This window comes from Helianthus annuus, chromosome 11 (assembly GCF_002127325.2).
Source record: "Helianthus annuus cultivar XRQ/B chromosome 11, HanXRQr2.0-SUNRISE, whole genome shotgun sequence".
Lineage (NCBI taxonomy): Eukaryota > Viridiplantae > Streptophyta > Magnoliopsida > Asterales > Asteraceae > Helianthus > Helianthus annuus.
Genome location: NC_035443.2, coordinates 20,820,917 through 20,847,021, shown reverse-complemented (window position 1 = coordinate 20,847,021; position 26,105 = coordinate 20,820,917). Strand labels below are relative to the sequence as shown.

The 26,105-nt window shown below is 36.5% G+C and overlaps 1 protein-coding gene across 2 annotated transcripts; it reads right to left on the bottom strand.

Moving 5' to 3' along the window:
- Window positions 1–19,827: 19,827 nt before the first annotated feature.
- Window positions 19,828–21,144, bottom strand: LOC110891863 (protein DOG1-like 3). Of its 2 annotated transcripts, none has more exons than XM_022139379.2 (2): window positions 20,587–21,144; window positions 19,828–20,286 (listed from the first exon to the last, which is right to left on the bottom strand). In XM_022139379.2, the coding sequence occupies exons 1-2, from the start codon at window positions 21,139–21,141 to the stop codon at window positions 20,035–20,037; spliced, it is 807 nt and encodes a 268-aa protein (XP_021995071.1). In that variant the 5' UTR covers window positions 21,142–21,144; the 3' UTR covers window positions 19,828–20,034. The 2 variants fall into 2 exon arrangements, with proteins under 2 accessions (XP_021995071.1, XP_021995072.1); XM_022139380.2 differs by having other exon boundaries at window positions 19,828–20,283.
- Window positions 21,145–26,105: the final 4,961 nt, after the last annotated feature.

Genomic DNA, 26,105 nt, shown 5'->3' with positions numbered 1-26,105 from the left:
AAAGTTGTTAAACAGTTACTCATGTTCTTCTTTTGTTGTCGACAGGATTTATCCCGTAGTGGAGAATTTGAAGACATTTGAAGAAATGAGAATGTCTGAAGAAGAGAAAACTGTGTCTGAAGATGAAGGAAAACTGAAATCTTCTGGTAAGAAATCAAGTGTGGTCTATAATAGATGTCCGCCCCCGGTCGAATATGGATTTATGCCTCGAAATCCAAATTCTGAAAGAGTCAATAAAGCAATCAATTTGCAATGGGAGTCTGGGCCGTCGGATAACTTGCCAGATAGTATCGATGTCACGTATACGTCATCCGACACTGATCATGAGTCAAAGTTGATAAAAAGTGTGGTCGATCAGGTGTTAGACAAAGATGACAGTGAAGAGTCAAATATGGAGTACAAATCCAAGTCAAAGTCTGAGTTCGATACGTCAAAGTCAACAGTAAAAAATGACAAACGAGTTTATGATAAAGAATTTTTACTTTCGAAATCTAATTTGAATGATGAATCGGTCAAAGTGGCATATACTTTGAAAGGTTCTGACAAATTATATTCTGACGAGAGTTTTCCAATAAGAAGTGTTAGATTTGAAATGATTCAAAAGGTTTTCAAAATAACAGAAATTAATATTTCTGAAATAAAAGATTTAAATCTGTCCGGAAAACCTAAACAATACACTTCAAGAGTTCAACAACGAATTAACAAGAAAATGGGTTACAATTGTGGTTATAGTTTCCAAAAGAAACCAAATCATAATCGTAATTTCAAAAAGAAAGGTCTTGGTTTTGTTCCACCGAAAAACTATAAAAATGAAAAAATGTATAAATCAAAAACTATGTTTATTTCAGGGAAAACGTCAGAAGCTGAAAAAGAACAATCATTTAGAAAGCAGACGAATCAGGAATTCCTTGCCAAGAAGCAAGAAGAACTGAAGAAGAATGAAGTTCCGAAGAAGATTGAGAAGAGAACGTGTTTTCAGTGCAAGATTGTGGGTCATGTGGCGAAGGATTGTCCATAGACATTCAAGCCAAAACAGGAAGTTTCTGGAAAAATGAAAGAGAAAGTAGTTGAAAAGACTGAACTGTCAACCCGAAAGTTTACTGGCTTTGAAAATTCAACTTTTGAGAAAGGAGAATGTTCAAAGAGTGCTTCAAAAAGGAAAGATAATATGCCAAATCAAAAATGGGTTGTGAAAGGTTCAGGTAATAGTTCTGGTGATGAATCTGATTCCATAAAATCAGAGGAGCCATGTGTTGAGAAAAAGATTGAACGATCAGTTCCAACTATGAATGATGAAAATTTTCCACCGTTGCGTGTTGAAAATTTTATGAAGAAAGTTGGAAAAGTTGAAATTTCAAATCAATTTTATTCTGACAAGAAGAAATTTGATGTTGAAAAGACTTTCAACGGCAATGTGAAACGTATCTTTGGACAAATGGTCAACGGTAAGGCCAAAAGTATCGAAGATTTTTATGCTTCCAAAGGACGTGTTTACAAGTCTGTTGAAAGAAAAGATGAAAAAGATGTAGTTACACCCAAGGAAGGTCAGGCTTGGGTGGATATATTTTTCAAAGAATAAAAACCTGACTTGCCGGAGATCCCAAGTTGGTAATCGTGGATCATGAATCGGCATCCTTCTAAAGTTGTGTTTGAGAAATTGCAGGACTTGCCGGAACTCCCAGATTTGTAAGCGTGGAGTAGGAATCGGCACCTTGAGAATTCAACCAACTGATGGTAATTGGTTGAAAAACAGGTTTGAGTTGTATGTTTGTGATTGTTATAAGTGATTCAGAATTTGAACTAGGTTGATCGTACAAGTGGTTAAACCAAGGTCATTAAATTGGACTTGAATTAACTATCATTCACAAGATTGGAAAGACAATTTGGTGAACCATAACCCCGAACTTGTTTTTGATAAATCTACAAGTGATAAAATCAATCAAACTTATTTTCCGGAAAAACCATTCTGATTAAAATAAACTTAAGTGTTTTGAAATCATTATGGGAAAATAGTTTGTTGAGAGGGGGAGTTCTGATTGTTTAAGCCAAACGGATGGAGAATTGAAGCGATTCGATATCAGTTGACATGTTCTGTACAGTTTGTTTTCAATTTTCATTAGATGTATTTGAATTTTAGGGGGAGTAAGAATTTTTAGAAAATCCAAAAACATCAGAAAATTTGAAAAAGACAAAAACATGATAAAACTAAAAAAAATGAGTTTTTGTTGCATAAAAGAGGAAATGATAGTACATCAGTAGACTATCACGACACGCTAAAGAAATGTATTGTGAAAATGTGATAAACAATCTTACTGTGGATGTGTCAGTAGGTTTTCGTACATTTAGTAAACTGTAACGAGATATAAACCTAAAAACAAACTTGCTTATTATGTGGGTTAACAAAACTGCTTGGATATATAGTTAACCCCAGAAATCTTGTTTGAAAGGTCCCGTATTCTAAGATACTAGGTCTTTATACTCAGTGATATCTGGGGTATTATCCCGGGACTTCTGCTGTATGGAAATACTGACCTAGTCCCCGGATAATGCTTTCTGCAAAAAGCTTTGAAATATAAGCTCGCCCTCAGCAAGCTGATGAAACAATAAAATTGATAGTCACTGCTGTTGTAACAAAAGATCCTCTAAAGGGGACCTACCAAAAGTCGAAGCTGTCATCTCTCTGCGTATACGGAAGTATCGACCTGAGCTCTCACGGCCCTCACCTGTAAGACTGAATATTGGGATCTGGATACGGGAGTATATTCAAGTAGTGGGACACACGGATAAGTTTAAGTATCTAAGAAACTAATTGCGTATCTCGAAACAGTTGAAATCTGTGTGAAAATTTAAGAGGACAAACATACTGACAATCTAGGTAAATTGTTTAGAACTTAAAATGTAATCAAGCTTAACGGTGTTTGTGATATGTCTCAAAAACTGATATGATCCTCTTGCACGAACTCACAAAAATATTGTCTGTAAATATTTCGTTTCTGTATTTTCTTCTATTCAAAAAATTTCAAAAAGATTTTTGGTGAGTTTTAGCATAAAATTTTGAAAATTCAAAAAGATTTTCGACAATTGATATTGAAAAGCAGACTTTCAAAATTCCGAGTGATAAACATGATGAGCAATATTTGAGGGGGAGTGTTTGTTTGGAATTTAATGTTTTCATAATCTAACCCTAAAATGGTTCATCTGGTTGGAAGATCTGTAATTGTTTTGATAGAGATTCTGAATAGTGCGAGAGTTTAAATTTGAGATATGTATGTGAGAGAAATTTACTTTGAGGTAGAGTTTTTGCAGGATAGGATGAAAAGTTGCTAGACAGAAAGCCAGACAACGATCCTAAAGCTGATGATGCTGATGATCTGAAGAAATGCCGGTATATCGTAAGGGGGAGTCTGAAGATCTGCAAGAATAGACTGAGAGTGAAGCTCAAAGACAGATCAAGACTGAAGATTGTGAAGACTCGACACTTCAGACTCGTCAACATCTGAGGGGGAGTCTGTTGGTGCAGTCATCTGTCGTCTTCGTCTGATGTCGAGTCTAAGTCTCAGAATGGATTTGATCAAGCATGACATCACGAAACAAGATAATGAATCCTGGCCGTTTGAATGAAGCCTTTCCGTTTGAAGGATAGCTGGCCGTTTGAGGAGTCGTAGCCGTTTGAAGAGATGCTGGCCGTTTGAATAGAGGTTGGTCGTTTGAGGGTGGCCATTTGAGGCACTTCGTTTGAGTGTAATGCTGACCGTTTGAGCATGTTCAAACGGTCATGCATCGCCTATATATAGCTGTCAAACGGTTGACATTTGTAACGGATGTGAAATTTGATACCGAGGTGCTGCTGGTATTTCCTCTCATTGTAGAAGTTTCTTATTGAATGAAAAAGAGGATTAAAGTAATTTTCTAGCTGTATTCAAGTTCGTTTCTTAGTTTCCGCCTCTGAAACGGATTAGAGCTCTTCCGAACGACTCATTCAGGTCGCGAAACCGATCCTACAATTTGGGAATAGTTCGCCTAAGGAACTAGCATTTTATGCATATCACTACAACACTACACATTGAGGACAATGTTTACCTCAAGTGTGGGGATGGGGGAAAATTTCAAAAATTTTTCAAAAATTTCTTGTTTCAAAAGCGATCTTAAAAGCACAAGTAACTAAGTCAACGAGGGATGGCACAACCCATTTGGTCTTTTGTCATGGTCAAGTTCAAATTAATAGCATGACGGGTATTTAGCGGGTGGTTATTTGGGAATAATTCGCCTAAGGAACTAGCATTTTATGCATATCACATACCATACCCTTATACGTGAGGTTTTGAGCCACTTTTATATCATAGATTTATATATACATGTTTCTTTGTTTGAGTGGACTATTAGTCGCGTATTGTAGAACTTGCAACTTTTGATACGTTCGAGACCATAGACCGTATACAAGCACGAGAATGATTAAGGCATTAGGTAAACCTTTTCCTTTTACACCATTTTTATATCCTTACCCAAAATTATCCCCTAGTAGCCAATTTTGAGCCTAATCCTTTCGTTTGACCACCCTTTAGCCCATACCCGTTAAACCTTTTCTTTTAAACCTGTGTGATGAAAATTCGATTATAGGAGTCAAATTGTACAGTTGTGATTTATTTGTTTGCATAAAAATAAAAAAAAAGAGAAAAATCAGAAAATGTTATGAAAAAGATAGAAAATTGTTGAGAAAAGAACAAAAATATATGTTCTTAGTTTGAGAAATAAAAGGCGAAAGTTGTTGCCTTGTAGTTGATGTTTATAGTTTAGTTTTTTTTAAAGTAGTCTTTTGTAATAAAAGTCGAATTTTCATCACCTTAGCCACTTTAAAATATCCTATTTCCTACCCTTAGCCTAGCCCTGTTACAACCCTTACAAAGACCTTATGACTTGTGCTTAGTATTCGTGATCGGTGGTGGAGAATGATTGAGTTGCAAGCCTATGCGGGTACGTGTTCTAATTGGTTTTGAGCGATTAATTGATTGAAGTGCTAATGCATTATACACATTAGCCAATTTATAAGCCGAGTGGAGAGAACATTGTGAGGGATGTGCATGACTTGTTAGTTTTACGGGCGGGTTAATCGTGGATAACCATTATTATATGTGATTATTCACTTGACCGGTAAATATGTTGAAAACTGTAAAAATGTTTGAACTTGGGCATGACAATTAACCTTAACCTTCGTCTCGGGAATGGGAAGTGTATTCATTGTTCGACCCACGTAAAAGTGAAAAACAAATTTGCTTGAGGGCAAGCAAAAGACAAGTGTGGGATGTGATACGTGGTTGTAAACTGGTGTTCGTAATCATGTAACTTTATGTTTTTACATGAGTTTTAATCTTGAATAGCCTACTTTTAATTAGATTTGTGTTTTTGCAGGTTTAATGAAGTTTAAAGAGCTTTTCGGGAGCTTTACGAGACACCGGGATGAAAACCGATCAACCGGAACGCATTACAGTCAACCGGGAGCTTAAGACACAAAAAAACAGGAAACTCAAGCTAGAGGAGCCATCGGCGACGCCCTATGGTGAAGCCCGTATGCAAAAATTGCCGTATCCAGCATGTTAGACCGTCGGAGAAAAGCTCGTTTTTGGGAGGCCGTCGCCGACGGGTCCCAGGCCGTCAGCGACGGGTCATGGTTTGTGAGAACACAAATTTTGCGAATTTTGTTGTTAAAAACGATTTTGATTGGTCTTGGGGGCATTAACTCGTAAGTTACACTCTAATTGAAGTTTGAATCATCATCCTTGGAGCCGTTACCACCTACCATTCACTTCCATTTCATCTCGAATCACCCATATCACTCGAATCATCAAGAACATCATCATCATCATCATTCACAGTCATCAATCCACCCTTAAACCCTAATAATCCATACATCATTCCTTTTACCCTCATCCTTCACCAAAACCCTCAACATCCACCATATCTCCATTGTTCAAGCTTCAAGATGGTCCAAGTTAAGTTCCAATCATCCGGTGATCAAGTTTCTTCAACCATGAGCAACTAATCACCTTGGTTTCACCCCGGTGTAGGTAGTTGTTTAATTTAGGGTTTTGAATTGTTCTTGATTCAACTTTGTGACAATTTGTATTGATTTTTGAAACCATTGACGATAGTTTACAATTGTTTCGTATTCGTAAATCGTCGAACGATTATAAAGTTATGACTTTGCGAAAAGGTTATGTGTAGTTATGCATTGTCTTGGTTAGGTTTTACTTGTGTTGATTACAAAGTGCATTCTTGTCCGTTCTTTGTAACGTTGATAGTTGTTGGCGCCTAAGTCACGGTACACTAAATCCGCTAATGGAATACAATTGAGTTGAATCTAAAACTTGTAGAAACCCTAGGTTGGCAACTACCGAAACCGGGTGTGAGCCCTTTTTATCATTATTGTTTAGTAATCAAACTTTCTTGCAATCGTTAATCATTAGTCTTCAATCAATTAAACCAATTCACATCTTTTTCAAATAAATAAAAATACAAAGACTTTATAGCAAGCTTCATAATTTGTGACTTTCATCTTAATTCAATCAAATCCATTCGCAAACCACATACTCTTCGTGGTTCGACCCCTTACTACCACTAAGACATAGTTAAGGGTAATTTGGGCTTATAAATATTATCTTTGACCGGAGCGCGACACTCCGATCATTGGTAATTTTTATAAACTTTTCGGAAGTTGTTTAACGTGGTTTTCGCGGACGTTTTGTTAACAAAATAGTTGTTGATAGCAAGCAGGTCCGTATTTGCAAAAATTGTTTCGAAGCCTTAAACACTTAGTTTTGACTCGATATTTTCTCAGAAGTGGTATAACAATATAAATGATGATTCGTAATTTTTATAAACTTTTCAGAAGTTGTTTAACGTGGTTTTCGCAGACGTTTTGTCAACAAAATAGTTGTTGACAGCAAGCAGGTCCGTATTTGCAGAAATTGTTTCGAAGCCTTAAACACTTAGTTTTGACTCAATATTTGGTCAGAAGTGGTATAACAATATAAATGATGATTGGTAATTTTAAAAACTTTTTGGAAGTTGTTTAACGTGGTTTTCGCGGACGTTTTGTCAAGAAAATAGTTGTTGACAGCAAGCAGGTCCGTATTTGCAGAAATTGTTTCGAAGCCTTAAACACCTAGTTTTGACTCAATATTTGGTTAGAAGTAGCATAACAATATAAATGATGATTGGTAATTTTTATAAATTTTTCGGAAGTTGTTTAACGTGGTTTTCACGGACATCTTGTCAACAAAATAGTTGTTGACACCAAGCAGGTCCGTACTTGCAGAAATTTTTCCGGGGTCTTAAACACTTAGTTTTGACTCAATACTTGGTCAGAAGTTGTATAATAATGTAAATGCTGATTGGTAATATGATGTATTGTTAAGTGTTACAAATACAGGCAAGCGGAAAGTATGAGCATGTTTTGCCAAGGTTGGCGAAAGGTAATGCAATGTATTAAAAACGAGTCAATGTTGACCCGTGCCAGGTACGCACAAGGAATGATACTCTCATGAAGGGTACATATACCAACCATAATATGGATTATGGTTGGAGGAAATAAGAGTTATTTTTAATAAGAGTTGATAAAATTATAGTTTTGACAGAAATACCCATAACGGGTCAAATAATTCGGTTTAAGAACCAGAAATTTGAATTCGAAGGAAACAAGAATTTTGAATAATGAATGAATGAATTGGATGGAAATATGTTTATAACTTGTTGTGAAACTGTAAAAACTAACTTTTATGTTGGTTTTGATTTTAGGAATGTCTTATGGAACTCCGGATGAGGATCAAACAAGAAAGGAGAACCGAACACATGTCTTGAAGCTCCCGCAACGATCTTATTTTGTTCTACTTTAAAAAGTAGATATTGTAAACATTTGAAATTATATTTTGGAATGTTTTAAATTATGTAAGAAGTTTAACTTGGAAAAGTTTTTTGTAAGCTTGCATTTTCGTATAAAATGCATGTTTAATATTATAATATTGATTAATAGACACGGGTCTTACACTACAACACCAAAATAACAGACTAACTTAAGGCTCTACCTGAATTTTGACTTCACTTTGGCTTTAACCAAAATTCAGAACTTTGGTGATTCTTGATGAATAAGGGTTTTGGCCCCTTTTGTGTTTCTCCTGATGTTTCTACGCTCTCACACACACACACCTAAAGTGCAGAATTTTGGCTTCAATTTCCCTTTTTGTTGGCCACTCCCATCAACTTCCAAAAAATGTCACAATTGGCCCTTGTACTTTCCCTTCATTCTTTATATTTATTCTTTTATGTTAACTAAGTTAAACAACCTAGTTAAGTTATTTCATGACATAAATCTAGTAAATACCATGTTTATAAAAACTTTGGATTTTGGGGCGTTATAGGTTACCATCTAATGGACGGTATTTACCCGGATTAGACCATGTTTGTAAAATAATTTACACGAGAACAACGTTAGACTAAAAGAGACGTAAGTTTAATGGTGCTCAAAAGGCATCAAGAAAAGATATCGAACGAGCTTTTGGTGTTTTGCAGAAAAGATGGTGGCGTGTACGCCGTGTAGAATTATGGAGAAACCTAGACTTCGAAATGTGATGTACGCATGCCTTATTTTACATAACATGATTTTGGACGATGATGGACGCGCAATTTGTGAGTATTATGAGGATGTGAGTCAATCAAACACCATAGAATTAAGTGATCACGAGAAAGAAGAGAACTTACAAGAAACTAAAGATAAAACACATCACAATTTTCAAGCGGATTTTATTAAACACATCTAAAGCGTTCCATGACATGACCTTGAAAAAGGCGATGATTAAAGTTTATGCAATTTTATTTTAATTTTATTAGGAGGTGTTTGGTGTTGCGTTTTCAAAATAGATTATGCTTTTTCAAAATAGATTTTGCGTTTTCAAAACTGCGTTTTGAAAACTCCAAAACTGCATTTTGGAGGCAGATAATCACTTTTTCATCCAAACACTTTTTTTAGATTATTTATGTTTTACAAACGCAATAATCAAATAATCACTTCAAAACATAATCCCAAACACCCTCTTAATGTTATGTAGTTTTAAATTTATATTATTTATGTAATTTATATTAATTTTTTTTAAATTTAACAGTTTTTTTAATTTTAATATAAAATTATACCCTTATACAATTAGCAACTTGGGTCGCCTGTATAAGGATGGAAAGTCGCGATGTTTAAAAACCCAAACTTCCACAGTTTCAATATTATGCCACCGAAGCGTTCCATCATATATACACAGAAGTACTAACTTAAGACATGACCGGAAGAAGTAGCAGACGCAACCTGCAACCACAGTTCCCCTATCATTTGCCTCCCTTTCACTCCCTATGTAACCTCCGAAGCCACCAAAAATATACAGCCACGGTGGTTACCGTTTTCCGGCCATGGAGGTTACTGAGAAATGGATAGAGATCGTCGGGGCCGACAGTTGTGGCGGTGATGGTTGATGAAGACTTTAGGATTTACAAAATTTAATGATGGTGTCGCGGTGAATCGCTGACGGTGTTGTGATGGTTGTGGTTGGCGTTGGTACTTTTGAGGGTGTAGCGACGGTTTGATGATAGTGATGTGGTGGCTGCAACTATGTGGTTGTAGTGGTGTTTCTTGGTTCCATTATGTGTGTTGAGTGTGTAGAAGAAACTGAAAAATTTGTTCTTGAATGTATTAGGGTTGTACAAATTTGGTGTGGTGGTATTTGGGTGCTGTTTGTTTTTTAAGAGGTAAAATATCTGCAGTCTGCGGACCACGTCTGCAAACATCTGTAGAAGAAGAGGTGGACTAAACCTCTGCAGTGTGCAAGTAGAAGGTTGTTTGTTTTTTAACGTATGCAGACTTCTAAAATAAACTGGTGGGGGTGTACGGACGGTGGTGGTGGTGGTGGGTGGTGGACGTGGATGGTGGATGGTCGTGGTGGTAGATGGTGCTGGTGGTGTTGGTGTTGGGGGGTAGACGGTGGTGGTGGTGGTGGTGGGTGGTGGACGGTGGTGGTTGTTTGTGCATTCATCTGTCGACTTCGTCTTGTATCGAGTCTAGTATTAGAATTGTTAGATCAGGGCACGTTGTATGAGAAAATAGGAGATTTTAGGATGTAATTGATCTGATTCCGCTTGAAGCATGTTATTTCACTTGAAAGTGATTTGTGCAATTTCAAGCGAAATCACAACATTAGTGATTCCGCTTGAAATGATCACAACCACTTTCAAGCGGAATCAGCCGCCTATATATATATACCTTCAAGCGAGATCAGTAGGAGTAGTTCATTCTTCCGGTACCGAAGTGCTGCCAAAGTGTCGTCTATTTGTAATCAGTGTGAAATCAATATACAAGGCATTTTTAAGTAAAACAAGCTGTTTTTCAAGTCCGTTTCTTTGTTTCCGCCTCTGAAACGGATAAGAGCTCTTCTGAATGACTCGTTTGGGTCTAGAACCTATCCTACAAGTGGTATCAGAGCTCAGGAAGAAGAGTTCTTGCCAAAAACAGCCATTTTTCTATCTTCTACACATTCTTTTACAAAATTCACAAAATTTTACGGTCAGATCGGTCTGAATTTCACATATTATAAGCAAAATAGTGTTTTAACTAATCCTGGAAAGAATTGGACCTAAAATCGATTTAAAAAGTATTAAAATTTGGAATTCGGCTTGAATTTGGTATTTTTGGGAAAATTTTTCCGAAACATGGCTGAAGAATTTTATAATGCGTTCGCAACACCCATTGCTCCAGTTACTGCTGCTGAAACTTTATACATTGAGAACGAGACGGGAACTTACCAAAAACCACCAAAGCTGATGTATATTGAAGATTTTAAAGGGTGGCAGAATCGGTTTGAGAATTGGGTACAGGCATACAAGTTTGATGCATGGTGTGCTTTAAACAAAGACTACGAATAACCAAAAAATGAGCGTGGGCTTGAAAAAGCTTTTTGTGATTTTTCAGAAAGTGATAAATTGAAGTATACAAGCGAGAAAATGATGATTAGTCTTTTAGAACAAGCGGTAAAGGAAGACATCTTTGTTTTACTTCAACATGAGGGTACTGCTAGATCAATTTGGAATGCACTAATTCAAAAATTCAAAGGAAGCGCAGATATGATCAAAAATAAAAAGGCGTTATTAAAGAAATCGTTTGATATGTTTGTAGCTTTCGATCATGAATCAACAAAACAGACCATTGACAGATATTGTCATCTTGTTTTGGAAATGGGAAGAACGGAAATTGTGAAGGATGATGAAGAATGGGTGGATAAACTTGCTGAAGCGCTACCACAACAAAAGTGGGGAACTTATCTGATGATCTTGAAACACATGAGGAAGTCTCAAGATATGAATTTGGCACAATTTATTCAGAGAATTGAGGAGCATGAGCTGGATATCCAGAAAACGGCTATCATGACAAATCCAAATGCTAAACAGGATGTCAGTCTGAATTACCGAGGGAACAAGTTTGAGGCAACCCCCAGCCAAAGTTCAAAGATTAGTACTGCTTTTAGTGCTGATGGATCATCTAGTCCGAATGTTAGCACTACAACTCATAGTGGTGGATATTCTTCATGATTTTCAAACTTTGATCCAAACAGCACAACATCAAGTCCTCAACAGTAGAATTCTACAAATCTGCAGTGCAATGTTACTTTAAACATTCAAAATGGTCACAACTTGTCTCCTGAAATTGCTAAGCAACACACGGCATCACTCGTTGCTATGTTGGAATCATACGAAAATTTGATTGCTGGAAAAATTGGAAATCTGATGCTTACAAAAAAAGATTATGACCAAATTGATGAAGAGGAACTTGAGTTGATGGATGTTAAATGGTGCATGGCCAGTACTGTTAGAAGAGCTGAAAAATTCCAGTAAATCACCGGCAGAGATGAGTTTCGGGGATTGGCTACTTCTCTGTTAGGTTTTGACAAGTCTAAAGTTACCTATTTTCGTTGCAAAGGAAAAGGACACTTTAAACGAGAGTGTAAAAACCAAGAAGCAACCAATGGTCAAGATAAGAACAATTATTATCAAAAATCAATTTTTCATCATATTAAGCAACAACCATCATCATCTCGTGCCATTGACGATGGAAAGAAGAAAGCTTTGATTATTCATCAAGATGATGAAAAAGTTGCCGAGGGTTTTAGTTGGGACAAATACATACCTGGAACAGCTTTTGTTGCTAAAATTCTGGGTGAAGAAGAGGCTAATCAGAAAAGAATCCAGATTTTTCCAGATCTAGGAAGTGATGTTGATACTGATGATGAGGAAGAATATCTTAACAAATGTAGAAAAAGTATTGATCCTAACAGTTTTAGTTTTTTCTATGCAGATAAAGTTGAGATGCTGAATCAAAAGAAGATTGACAGATTGAAGAGAGAGAGCTGGAAACAGAAAAGGTACTCGCTGATGAAAAGGCAAAGACAGAAGCTGGAGAAACAAAAGTTGAAGTAGTAACTGAGAATGTAATAGAAAAAATTGTTGAAGTCGAGAAACTTGTTGAAGTTGAAAAGATTGTTGAAGTAGAAAAGATTGTCGAAATAGAAAAAATTGTTGAAGTCGAGAAACTTGTTGAAGTTGAAAAGACTGTCGAGGTTGAAAAGATAGTTGAAAAAGTGGTTGAAGTTGAAAAACCATGTTTGAAATGTTCAGAATCTTGCAAGGCTTATGAGGAGAAAGACAAGAAGATTGCTGAATTAGAGAAGATTAAAGAAGATTTAATGTCTGATGTGAAGTATGTGAAGGAGTCGTACGATGTGCTGAACAGGACAGTTGATAGTCTGAAAAAGACGAATTCAGAAATTGAAAAAGCAATGGAAAAAATGAGCGCAACATTAATGACAAAGCAGAGCGTCATCAATGAGTATATTGAATATTGTGCAAAACTGAAGCAGGAGTTGGAACTTGAGAAGATTGAGAGTGAAAGGATTAAACGATTACTGTTGAGTTATTCTACTTGTGATTATTTGATTGATCGTATTTATCCTACTGTTGTAGGTCTTGAGGCTTTCAAGAAGGAAAAGACTAAAGATACTGATACTGGTAAGAAACCAAGTGTCAAGTATAACACATGTCCGCCCCCAATCTTTGAAAGTTATTCTCCCAGAAATCCAAATGAGGAACGTGTAAATAAGGTTCTCAACATCAAGTTAAAGTCTGAAATCATTGATGAATTACCAGACAATGTTGATGTCACATTCACAGCGTCTGACACTGATCATGAGTCTAAATTAGTAAAGAAAGTTGTCGATCAGGTGTTGGATATGGATGAAGGGTCAAAGTCGGAGTCTAAGTCAGATATTTTGAGTTCGTCTGAGAAGAGTCTGAGTTCGCCGGTTAAAAGGGTTTACAATAAGGATTTTTTACTATCAAAATCTAATTTAAATGATGTATCAATCAAAGTGGCTTATATTTTGAATGATTCAGACAAATTATATTCTGATAATGAATTTCCAATAAGAAGTGTTAAAACAGAAATGATTAAACAGGTTTTCAAATTAACAGAAATTAACATTTCTGAAATAAAAGATTTAAATCTTGAGGGAAAACCTAACAAATACACTTTTTCAAGAATTCAACAAAGAGTAAACAGAAAAATGGGTTGTGGTTGTGGTTATGGTTTTCAAAAGAAACCAAACCATAATGGTAACTTCAAAAAGAAAGGTCTTGGCTTCATTTCACCAGAAAATTATAAAAATCAGAAAACTTATAAACCAAATACAAAATTTATTGCAGGTGGAAGTTGTGATGAAGAACAGAAGAAACCGTTCTGGAAGCAGTCAAACCAGGAGTTTCTTGCTGAAGTGAAGAAGAATGTGAGAATGTTTGCGAAAAGAGTTGATAGAAGAGCCTGCTTCAAATGCCAAGAAGTTGGGCATATTGCTTGGAATTGTCCCAGGTCCAACTACAAAGAACAGGGAGTTTCTTCTAACTTTGACTCAAGAAGAAAATTTGTTGATAAGACAAAACTATCTTTGAAAAAGGATAAAATGTTTGAAAATTCTAGTTCTGAAAAAGGTGAAAGTTCAAAACGTTTTTACAAAAGAAGAGGTGATTTGAACAAGCAAAAGTGGGTTGTAAAAGCTGAAAGCAGTTCTGACAATGAATCTGATTCCATAAAATCAGAGGAGTCATTTGTTGAGAAAAAGATTGTAGATTCCGTTCCAGAATTGAACGATGAGAATTTTTCTCAATTGTCAAAGGAAAATCTGAAGTTGAAAGTTGGAAAGGTTGAGATCTCAAATCAATTCTTCACTGGTAAAGGAGAATTTGATGTTGAGAAGGCTTTCAATAGAAAAGTCAAACATATTTTTGGTAAGATGGTTGACAGGAAAGTAAAAGGTGCAAAAGAGTTTTACAAATCAAAATGTTGGTGGGATAGATGTGTACCAAAATCACCCAAGGCTGGTCAGGCTTGGGTGGACATAATGTTTGAGTAAACACCTGACTTGCCGGAGCTCCCAGGTTGGTAAGAGTGGAGCAGGAATCGGCATCATTCTTTATAACAGATTTGATTGTGCCTATTTACAAGTGGTACAGAGGTTTGTTCTGACATTGTGATTAATCAAGGTCATTAATTTGAACTTGATGTAATCCTCATGCATGTGTTTGAAATCAATGTGATGTAATGAACCCCAACCTACAAGTGGTTACAACACAACTAATTTTCAGGAAAAACCATTTTGATTAAAACAAACTTAAGTGTTTCGAAATCTAAATGGGAAAATAGTTTGTTGTAAGGGGGAGTTCTGATTGTTTATGCCAAGAGGATGGCGATCTGAAGTGATTTGATATCAGTTGTAATTGTTTGTACAGTTTGTTTTCAATTTTCTTTAAATGTTTGAATTTTTTGGAGAGTAAAAATTTCAGAAAATCCAAAAACATTAGATAATTTGAAAAAGACAAAAACATGATAAAATCAAAATTGAGTTTTGTTGAAGAAAGAGGAAATGATAGTACATCAGTGGACTATCACAACATGCTAAAGAAATGGAAAGTTAAAAATGTGATAAAAGGTCTCACTGATGATGTGCCAGTAGGTTTTTGCACATTTAGTAGATTGTGTCGAGATATAAACTTAAATTCAATCTTGCTTAATTCGTGGGTAACATCTCTCGGATATATGGGTAACCCCCGAAATCTTGTTTGAAGGATCCCTCTTTCTGAGATACTAGGTCTTTATGCTTAGTGATATCTGGGGTATTATCCCGCGACTTCTGAATTTGCGGAAGCAATGGCCTAGTCCCCGGAGAATACTTTACGCTTGCTTGAAATATAGCTTCCCCTCAGCATAAAAAAATGATGAAACATTGCAAAATGCAAATCATGTGCTGTTGTATAAAAGATCCTCTAAAGGGGACCCACCAAAAGTCGAACCGTCATCTCTCTGCTGAACGGAAGTTCTGACCTAAGCTCTCACGGTTTCGCAATTAACCCCTTACAGATATCATCTAGGTATACTCACCTGTAAGACTGAATATTGGGATCGAGATACGGGAGTATATTCAAGTGGTGGGACACGCAAATAAGTTTAAGTGCTTAAGACATTAATCTCGTATCTCGAAACAGTTGAACTTTGTGTGAAAATTAAAGAGGATCAGTATACTGACAATCTAAGTGAATCATTTAGAACTTAAAATGTTTAAAGCTTAACGGTGTTGGTGATTTATCTAAAAAACTGATATGATCCTCTTACACAAACTCACAAAAATATTGTATGTAAATATTTCTTTACTGCATTTCATTTCTGTTATATAAACAATCCAAAAAGATTTTAGGTGTGTTTTAGCATATTTTTGAAAATTCAAAAAGATTTTAGGCAACTGATGTTGAAAAGCTGATTTTCAAAATTCCGAATGCTAAACATGACGAACAGGTTTGGGAGTGTGTGTGTTTTGGAAAGAAAATGATATTCATACAAGTGGTTCATCAGTGACTTACATGATAAATCTTTTTGTTCAGGTTGTCTCTATAAGTGGTTAGCAGGGTTTATATATTTGTTGTATCTTATTTTTATGAAATTTATGTTTTGGGAAGAGGATTTGCAGGAACCTGAAAGTAGCCAGACTACGATCCCAGCTCAAGTTGAGGGGAGTCTGAATGACAAAGAGCCAGGTTCTGATCCTGAGATTGCTGATGCTGATGAACTTAGGATTTCAAGAGATCTGATCAAGAAAATTAGAGTGTGATAAGAGCCAGATAGAGTTTCTGGAAGCCCGTAGACTGATAAAGACTGAAGACGTTGAAGACTCGACACTTAAGACTCGTCAACATCTGTGGGGGATTCTGTTGGTGCATTAATCTGTCGACTTCGTCTTGTATCGAGTCTAGTATTAGAATTCTTAGATCAGGGCACGTTGTACGAGAAAATAGGAGATTTTAGGATGTAATTGATCTGATTCCGCTTGAAGCATGTTATTTCGCTTGAAAGTGATTTGTGCAATTTCAAGCGAAATCACAACATTAGTGATTTTGCTTGAAATGATCACAGCCACTTTCAAGCGGAATCAGCCGCCTATATATATACCTTCAAGCGAGATCAGTAGGAGTAGTTCATTCTTCCGGTACCGAAGTGCTGCCGAAGTGCCATCTGTTTGTAATCAGTGTGAAATCAATATACAAGGCATTTTTAAGTGAAACAAGCTGTTTTTCAAGTCCGTTTCTTTGTTTCCGCCTCTGAAACGGATAAGAGCTCTTCTGAACGACTCGTTTGGGTCTAGAACCGATCCTACAAGTGTGTTGGTGCATTCATCTGTCGACTTCGTCTTGTATCAAGTCTAGTATTAGAATTTTTAGATCAGGGCACTTTGTAAGAGAAAATAGGAGATTTTAGGATGTAATTGATCTGATTCCGCTTGAAGCATGTTATTTCGCTTGAAAGTGATTTGTGCAATTTCAAGCGAAATCACAACATTAGTGATTCCGCTTGAAATGAGCACAGCCACTTTCAAGCGGAATCAGCCGCCTATATATATACCTTCAAGCGAGATCAGTAGGAGTAGTTCATTCTTCCGGTACCGAAGTGCTGCCGAAGTGCCGTCTGTTTGTAATCAGTGTGAAATCAATATACAAGGCATTTTTAAGTGAAACAAGCTGTTTTTCAAGTCCGTTTCTTTGTTTCCGCCTCTGAAATGGATAAGAGCTCTTCTGAACGACTCGTTTGGGTCTAGAACCAATCCTACAGTGGTGGTTGTGGTGGTTAGTGGTGGGTGGTGGTGTGGTGATGTACGGTGATGGGTGGTGGTGGTGGTGGTGGTAGACGGTGATGGTGTGTGGTGGTGTTTAACCCTCTGCAGACCTTAGAAGATCTAAGAAGTGGTTGGGTCAAGTCTGCACCAAGAAGAGCTCACGCAGATGTTTTTTGATGAAACATCTTCGGAAAAACAAAAAGTCTGCAGATAGCAATGTCTGCGCGTGGTCTGCGCATCGCAGACAGAAGAGCTTGCGCAGATCTTTTTTAGAAAAACAAACACCACCTTGAATTGTGTTTTGACTGTTTGGTACTTCGCCGCCCATAGTTTTAACATCTCCCCAACTTTATGCATAGTGTATATACATCTATTATAAACAAAACATCATCATTAGATAACCCAGTTATATAGATTTTTTAAATGAATGTATGATTATTTCATAATTTTATTGTGTTGGGTTACGTTAGAATTAATTAAAAAAATTTTAATAGGGTATAATATTTAGAAATAGAATTGAAACATTAGATAACCAAACAATTAAAACTTTATGTTTGATATAATGTGACAATTTTGTTGTTTTGGTCGAGGTTAAATAATTTTTAAGTATTTGTAATGTATAAAAGTCTAGAATGAAATATATATATATATTAAATTGTTTTATACAATTAACTGATTAGCGAAACTATAAATGTTGAACCGATCGGGTTAACATTTTCAGCAATATGTTCAAAGTTAACAATCTTATATTCCTTCTGAATGACAAACTTAAAACATGATAGATAACTGAATCGATTAGCACCACCACTTCACTCATTGCCTATCTTCCAACTAGCGAAACCTTCGTCTTTACAATGAGCTTTGGTTTGCCAAACATATAATATATCATTCTAGAAAAGATAAATTGACATATGTATAAAAACTGGTGTTATGCCCGCCCGCGTTGCGGGGCGTTAAACCGAATATTTTTTAGTTTAGTAACATGTACGTCTTATTTTGGTCACTTATACATGCTATTTATAGCACGATATAAAAAAAAGATACATCGAGTGAACCAATTAAACCAAAACACTACTATAGTTTTGCCAAAAAAAAAATAACTAAAACGATGGCAAGCTTGTAATTTAGAGCTGGGGGCAAAACAATAACTTGTTAGGACCAATTAGCGAGTGCTAGGCAGCTGTTTGGCACGGATAAAAACTACACTGAGTCAACCAAGTAAAATAAAACACTACCATAGTTTTGTCCAAAAAAAACGATGCAATTTTGAACTGCGGTAAAACTGTAATTTTGAAATGGAGGCAAAATCATATTTTGAACTGAGGGCAAAACAATAATTTTATTTTGAACGGGGGCAAAATCGTAATTTTTAACTGAGGGCAAAATCGTAATTTTAAGCTGCGAAAAAAAAACAAAATTTTATTTTGAACTGGGGATAAAATCGTAATTTGGCAGGACTATAGCTGGGGGGGCAAAACTATAATTTTATTTTGAACTGGGAGCAAATTCGTAATTTTTCACTGATGGTAAAATCGTAATTTTAAACTGAGGAAAACCAAAATTTTATTTTAAACTGAGGGCAAAATCATAATTTTAACTATTATATATTAACTTTAAAAATAAAAGAAGTAAAAAAAAAAAGCTTCTGTTGGTTGCCGCCATTTTTGGCCAACCAACTAATACCACTATTCCCGCCGACTTATAAAAGTTATGTTTGTATGTGTTGTAAATTGGAATATGATTTTTACTTTAAATTAACTATATAAAATTTGGCATATGAATTTTACTTTAAATTAATTTAACAAATACAATGTTTACCTTAAAATGCCCAAATCGTAACATCTCTCCTCATAATAAAGGTTAAACAAATTATTGATTTTCAAAGAGAAAAATATAAAAGTTGTTATTTGCTATATATTATGTAGAATAATTCTAGGAGATAGATGAGTATTTATTGTGTATGTTTAAATATTTTTATCATTTATGTATAAAAAAATCAAAACCGTATTTATTTTTTTGGTTCTCGATGGATCGATTTAATTTAATTTTTTTCGACGTTTGGGTTTTCTATGTTGAAGCGAGTGTCCAGGTCATAACGAACCAATCTTATTCTTTCTAATTAGTTATTCTTTTCAACATGTTAACTTTTAATTTGTGTTTAGTTTACCGGTCCCGCCGCGACGCACGGGTTGACGTCGACTCACTAATAACAAAAATTAGGTGCCACATATCAAATAGCATCACTCTTCCATGCTCCTTCTCACACCCCCGTTTTTACACCACGCCTCGTTTCTAACATGCGCTAATCCGTCGTACACATGTCGAGTTTAAACTCAACTCCACAGTATGTGGTTTTAAAGTCCACATCGTATATAGTTTTCAAGTAAAGAATCAAATAGCATTCTCCACTCAAAAGCAATTGAGTGATAATATTTAAGAAGTATGAAACACTTGGACCCTAGAATGTAACACGTGTTACTCTGCATGCAATGTTATCCATGCAAATTGCCACATCGTATCACCCGAGGGTAAAATCCTAAAATATACATCTTTCATTATCTCATTAAATCAAATTCATTTTTAATTATTTGTTGTAATTAATTTAATAAAAAATCAGAGGACATCATTTTATACAAAATTATGATTACCATAACGTAATTTTTCATAATTTTTTTAGTTTGTAAAGATAATCTTCAAGTTAAGAAACAATACAATGAACTTTTAATGCAATAACGGATGGCGGCTGCGACGGTTGCAGGCTTATAACCGTCAGATAGCCTTAATGGTTGCCGGAAATGTATTTTCATTTCTCCGAACGACCACGATCACGTTCACGTTCACGATCACGATCGTGATTTAAGCCCCACCGATGTATCCCGAAATGCAACTGCGCGGCCGCGATCAGGAACTCGGCCGCCTGCTGCGGTGTCAGTAGCTCCACCACCGCCTTTAATGTCTTTAGCCGGAGTTCATCTGCTTTCTCCATGATCTTTACCAGCCGTTCAATCTTCTTGTCCACACATGTCCCGCCTAATATGTCGCATGCCTCATCCTGCTATAACACCAAAAGATCATTTTATAACAAAATATCAATATGTCACGATCGAAGGTCACGAAGCAGCAACTTACTGTTGCTTCCTCTTTCTGGTCAGAAAGGGGCGAACCTGGCAACAGTTTCGCCCCTTTCTGTCAGAAATTTAAAAAAATGAAAGAACACAACGAAGAAGATTAGTTGCGGTTTGAAAGGGGCGAAACTGGGAGCAGTAGCAACAGTTTCGCCTCTTTCTAACCAGAAAGAGGAATTCAGAAATTAAAAAAAAATGGAAGAACACAAGCAAGAAGATTAGTTGCATGCCTGCCACTCTGAGAGCTGATTGGTGACGGCGTTCTCTTGTTGAACGGTCTCACACTGGATCTCACTCACACGCGTAAACTGCGCCGGCGAAAGGTCACCCAGATCGCCGGTGTGGATACCGTGTAGAATATCGACCATCCGCGACTCGAAAAGGACGCTGGATTCAGTATAAATAAGGTGAAAAGCGGTCGTCGGGCGCCACCCGGCGATCCAAAAGAGGGAGCGTTCGAGGGTTGAAGCCCAGCGGGCGCAGAATATTGATAAGACGTCTTGGTTAGCGGCGAGTGACTTGACTCGGTAGTACTCGGAGAAATGGAACATGAGTTTGTTGATGTGTAGGGTGAGTTGATCACGGTGGTCGTCGGTGGTGGGAGGGCGGGGAGCCTCGGTGAGGTGGCGGATCTGGTGGTGGAGTTGGTGGTACCATGTTTCGTGGAACCGGTGGAAGTCCATGTGTTGAGACTTGATGGTTATGACTTGCATTTTTGGGTTATATATATGGCCTGTTTTGGGTTCTAGGTTGGTCGGTGGGAAGTATAACCACGGAAAGACCATGTTAATGGGTTTCGAAGACATTTACAACTTGCAGACTATTATTTTCTTAATATATAACTATATTTTTAGAGTTAATTACTGTTTTCGTCCCTGAGATTTGTCAAAAATAACGGTTTCAGTCCATTAGTTTAAAAAGTGCGATTTCAGTCCATTAGTTTCATTTTCGTAACCATTTCAGTCCACTTTTCAAACGGCGTTTGTTTTATGCAGTTAATGGAAGCACGTGCTTGTCACGTGATGGGCAATTTGGTCATTTCCATTCCAATTCTCACAAACCCAGTTGTATTAAACACCACCTACCCCTTATTCATCCAAACCCTGACCCCCAATTCCAATTCAAATTGCCCATCACGTGACAAGCACGTGCTTCCATTAACTGCATAAAACAAACGACGTTTGAAAAGTGGACTGAAATGGTTACGAAAATGAAACTAATGGACTGAAATAGCATAATTTAAACTAATGGACTGAAACTGTTATTTTTGACAAACCTTAGGGACGAAAACAGTAATTAACTCATATTTTTATATCAAATTAAATGAAATGTTTTCTTTTATGTTTATGGCCGGTATCAACTATCAAGTTTCGGTAAAATGCGTGAGAAAAGATCTAGCAGGTATCATTGATATTAATTCAGATCCGAACAGGTTCGAGTGGAGCAAGGTTGCTACGGCCAAGGTCAACTGTTTTGCTTGGCGAGTGATAGACGGAAAGATCCCAACGCTGGAAGCTTTAAGGAGAAGAGGAGTTCAGGTTGGATCGGCTATGTGCAGCGCGTGTCAGGCAGGTACGGAATCCGCAGATCATGTCATTCTTCACTGTCCAATTGCTAGGTGTGTTTGGCTGCAAATATGGTCCTGGATCAGAGTCCCTTTCAGGGATCATGGCGAAGATTTTTCATCTCGTCTGGCCGATAAATCAGATTGGCCTCACAATAAAGCGAAAATAATATACGCAATCTATCTCCTTACCGCATGGCACCTTTGGAGGAATAGAAATAACAGAATTTTCAATAATAAACAGTTGGAACCGAGTTGGATAGTGGAAGAGATAAGAGAAGAATCTTTTGAATGGATAAGGTTCAAAGCGAGACGCACAGGAATAACATGGAACGAGTGGAAGCATTTCAGATTTTCAGAGTAAAGATAGTGTAGTTTCATGTTTAGTTTTCTTGTAGTGTTTGCCTCACTGAGTTTTGATTGGTTTTCTCGAATTATGTACTTGATTTGGTTTGCGGCTGCATAGCGTCTTGCTATGTGTCGTTTTCCATTGACGTTGACGTGCTTGAATAAAGATTCCATCGTTGTTGTTAAAAAAAAAAAAAAAAAAAGTATCAAGGAACGATAGGAATGGTATTCTTGAACAAAACTATAAGTAAACATTAAAATTAGATTGTCCATGATGAGTTAGTTGAGTAGGAATGCATTTAAATAATCTCATTATGATGAAAGTTAATGCCTATCTTTTTCAATGTTTTATGAATTAACCTTTTCAAGTTTTTTTTTTTTAAATTAAAATGATATTTGTCAAACAAAAATATCCTTCCATGAACTATCAAGGGATTGTATATTGATCATGTATAACCGATTTACATAGAGGCTTTTATATATAGAGTTAGATACGCATGAATAAATTCTAGCTTACGATAATTATAGCTAATTACATAACTAGTCTAGTATGCCCTCATAAGATACGGATATGGACGATGTATAGTTTAAAACGATAAATGTAGGAGTTGTCCACCGCCCATAAATCCTGTAGCTCTTATTATTCCTTCACTAGGAGTAAAGCTAGTAGGTATGAACATGTCACCAAGAGGAAACCTCAAAATTCTAATGATGGGTGTTCCTATAAATGTTTCTTCTCATGTAAACCTTGTGATTTCAAAGGGGTGAAAGAAGCTATCGTTGCCTTGAAATATCTCGATGAAATGGAGACGGTAATTGATATCAGCGGGTGTGCTGAGAAAGACGTGATCAAATGTGTGTCTCAATCTTTTAAGGAAGATGCCTTAACATGGTGGAAGGCCTTGATACAATCCACTGGAAAAGTCTCCCTGTATAACATAGGTTGGAAGAAATTTGTGGAATTGATTAGAGAAACCTATTGCCTGTCACATGAGGTGGAGAAGGTAGAGTCACACTTCTTATAGCTGAGTTGAATGATTTGAATTGTAGGGAATACACCTCGAATTATAATTCGATGTCTAGATTAGTACCCTGTCTGATTACCCCAGAATCTAAGCGTATCGCAAGATACAAAGGGGGATTAGCACCCGAGATCAAGGGAATGGTGAAATCCTTGAACCCTACAACCTTTAGATCCATAGTAGATCTAACACAAGCTTTAACCGAAGATGAGGTTCGGCTGAGAGCAACAAAGGCCGAGTTAGACACAAAGAGCAAATGGGAATATAGCCACTACAGAGATTCCAAGAAAGGTAGAACTGATTCAAGGATGAATTAGTCTAGGCCTAGTGGTGACAGACTCGAATGTAGAACATGCAGAAAGAGGCACTTCGGAAGGTGTCGTTTGGAACTGCAAAAGAACTGTGGTGTTTGCAAGAAAGCTGGCCACTTGACTTACGATTGTAAAGACATAAAGAATGCATGCAATTTCTTATGAATGTGGTGAGAAATGCCACTTTAGGACCCGTTGCATTAAGTGTGCAACTGACGGAGGTGCCAAGAAAGGCAACACCAGAGGTTTTCAATTAACTGCTAGAGAAGCGGTGAAGGACGCAAATGTCATAACAGGTACATTTCTCGTTAATGATATTTTTGCAAGAGTCTATTTGATCCCGGAGCTGATAAAAGCTTTGTAGATCATAAGTTTTGTAAATTATTAGACATATCCATAAGAACCCTAGGTCTTACTTGTGAGGTTGAAATGTGGATGGAAACATAGAAATAACTTCTAAAAATCCTAGAAAGATGTGTTATATCCATTAATAATCAATCCATCCCAATCAATCTTCTCCCAATGACTCTAGCCAAATTCGATATAGTTTTAGGCATGGAATGGCTAGCCCATAACTAGGCCCGTATTGCCTGTGATAAGAAACTTATCGAGATCAAATCCTCATCTAGTGATGTACTCACCATCCATGGAGACCGCCACTATGGATTGTCAGAAAAAGAATCCATGTTTAAGGCATCCATGGGTATACAAAGAGGATGTGTGATTTACATGGCACAAGTTACCATAGATAACCCGAAGCCGAAGATGGAAGACATCCAAGTTATATCGGAGTATCCAGTGTGTTTCCTGAAGATTTACGTGGTCTACCCCCGGACAGGAAAGTCGAGTTCTGAACTATGCAGTTAATGCGGAAAAATATCGGTTATCGGTCAAGTACTAGTACTGATATTTGAGATATCGTTTATTGCGGTGAGATATCGGTAATTTATAATATCATGCATATATATATATATATATATATATATATATATATATATATATATATATATATATATATATATAGAATTGCGCTAAAATAAGAACCACCTCAGTTGTAAGAACCGTGAGAACTTTTTGATCCGGGGCGAGGTGGACCAAAATTTTTTTTCATAAACGTAGATGCGTGTATTATAAACACATTTGTAAAAAAAAATGTCGTGTGTGTAGTTTTGAGCACCACAAGTTTGTGTTTACGGGTACTGTAAATTTTCCGGTAAGATTTACGGTACCCGTAAACACAAACTTGTGGTGCTCAAAACTACACACACGACATTTTTTTTGAATTTTTTTTTACAAATGTGTTTATAATACACGCATCTACGTTTATGAAAAAAAAATTTGGTCCACCTCGCCCCGTACGGTGTAGTTCTCACGGTTCTTACAACTCGAGGTGGTTCTCATTTTAGCGGTCCCCTATATATATATATATCCAGACCCTATATGATATATATATTCACATCTAGAGCATATATTTATATACTAGAAGTCTAGAACTTATCTAATATTAATAGCAAAATAAAGAAGTGTTCATCAAGATCAACCCAGGCATCCGATTGTTCATTTGTTCATCATAATTCATAACCTAAAACACTAAAACCTAATCATAAGCCATAAAATCTTCCTCCGAGTCCACATCAACCATCCCATCCAATTGTACATTAAGATCATCTTCCACATTGATTGGAACATCATCATCATCATCTCTATACCTCTTCCATAGTCTCATTTAAATAATAAACTATCATTAAATCTTTATCACATTTAAATACCTCTTCCATAATCTCCAATGGCATTGATCATATCTTGGAAACCTTCATCACGTACGGCATTGAAGGGTAAACCAACCGAATAAGCCCAAGTTGCAAATTTATCCCAAGCTTCCATCTTAACTTCTCTTTTATTGGATTATTTCTATCCATTGTAGTTTGCTTTGTTTTTCCACGATCGGTCTTAAACATGCTATCAATAGAACCTCGCACATTGCTAGAACCCACAAATTTCTTTTTCTTTGAAACATTTTTTTTGTACCAACTTCTTGTACATTATACTGATCGTCCTCATCCTCGTCTTCATCAACATCAATTGAATGTGATCTAAGAATCTCCATATTTCTATTCTTTTCTAGTTGTACCTTTTCCTTTTTTTTGATTGACACTAAGACTCTTTGTTGGATATCCACACTCACTTTCGAACAACCTTTGACTTGTCCTCCGGTATGAGTAAGATGTTGCTTTAGTCGTGTAATTCCTCCGCTCATCTTATGACCAAAAAGTTTGCACCATACACATTGTTTTTTAGCGGGATCTCTACACTCTCCCCATTCCCAAGCCATACCTCTAATTGAACTTTTTGGGACAGTGTTTGCATCAGACGAAATTGTATTTGTGTTAGGGTTTACCGATGCTGATGCATGTGAAGATGGATTTGTACCATCCATAATAAAATCTGTGAAGTGTTAACATGATAAAAAAATTCATTAATAAACACTACAAACTGCAACCATG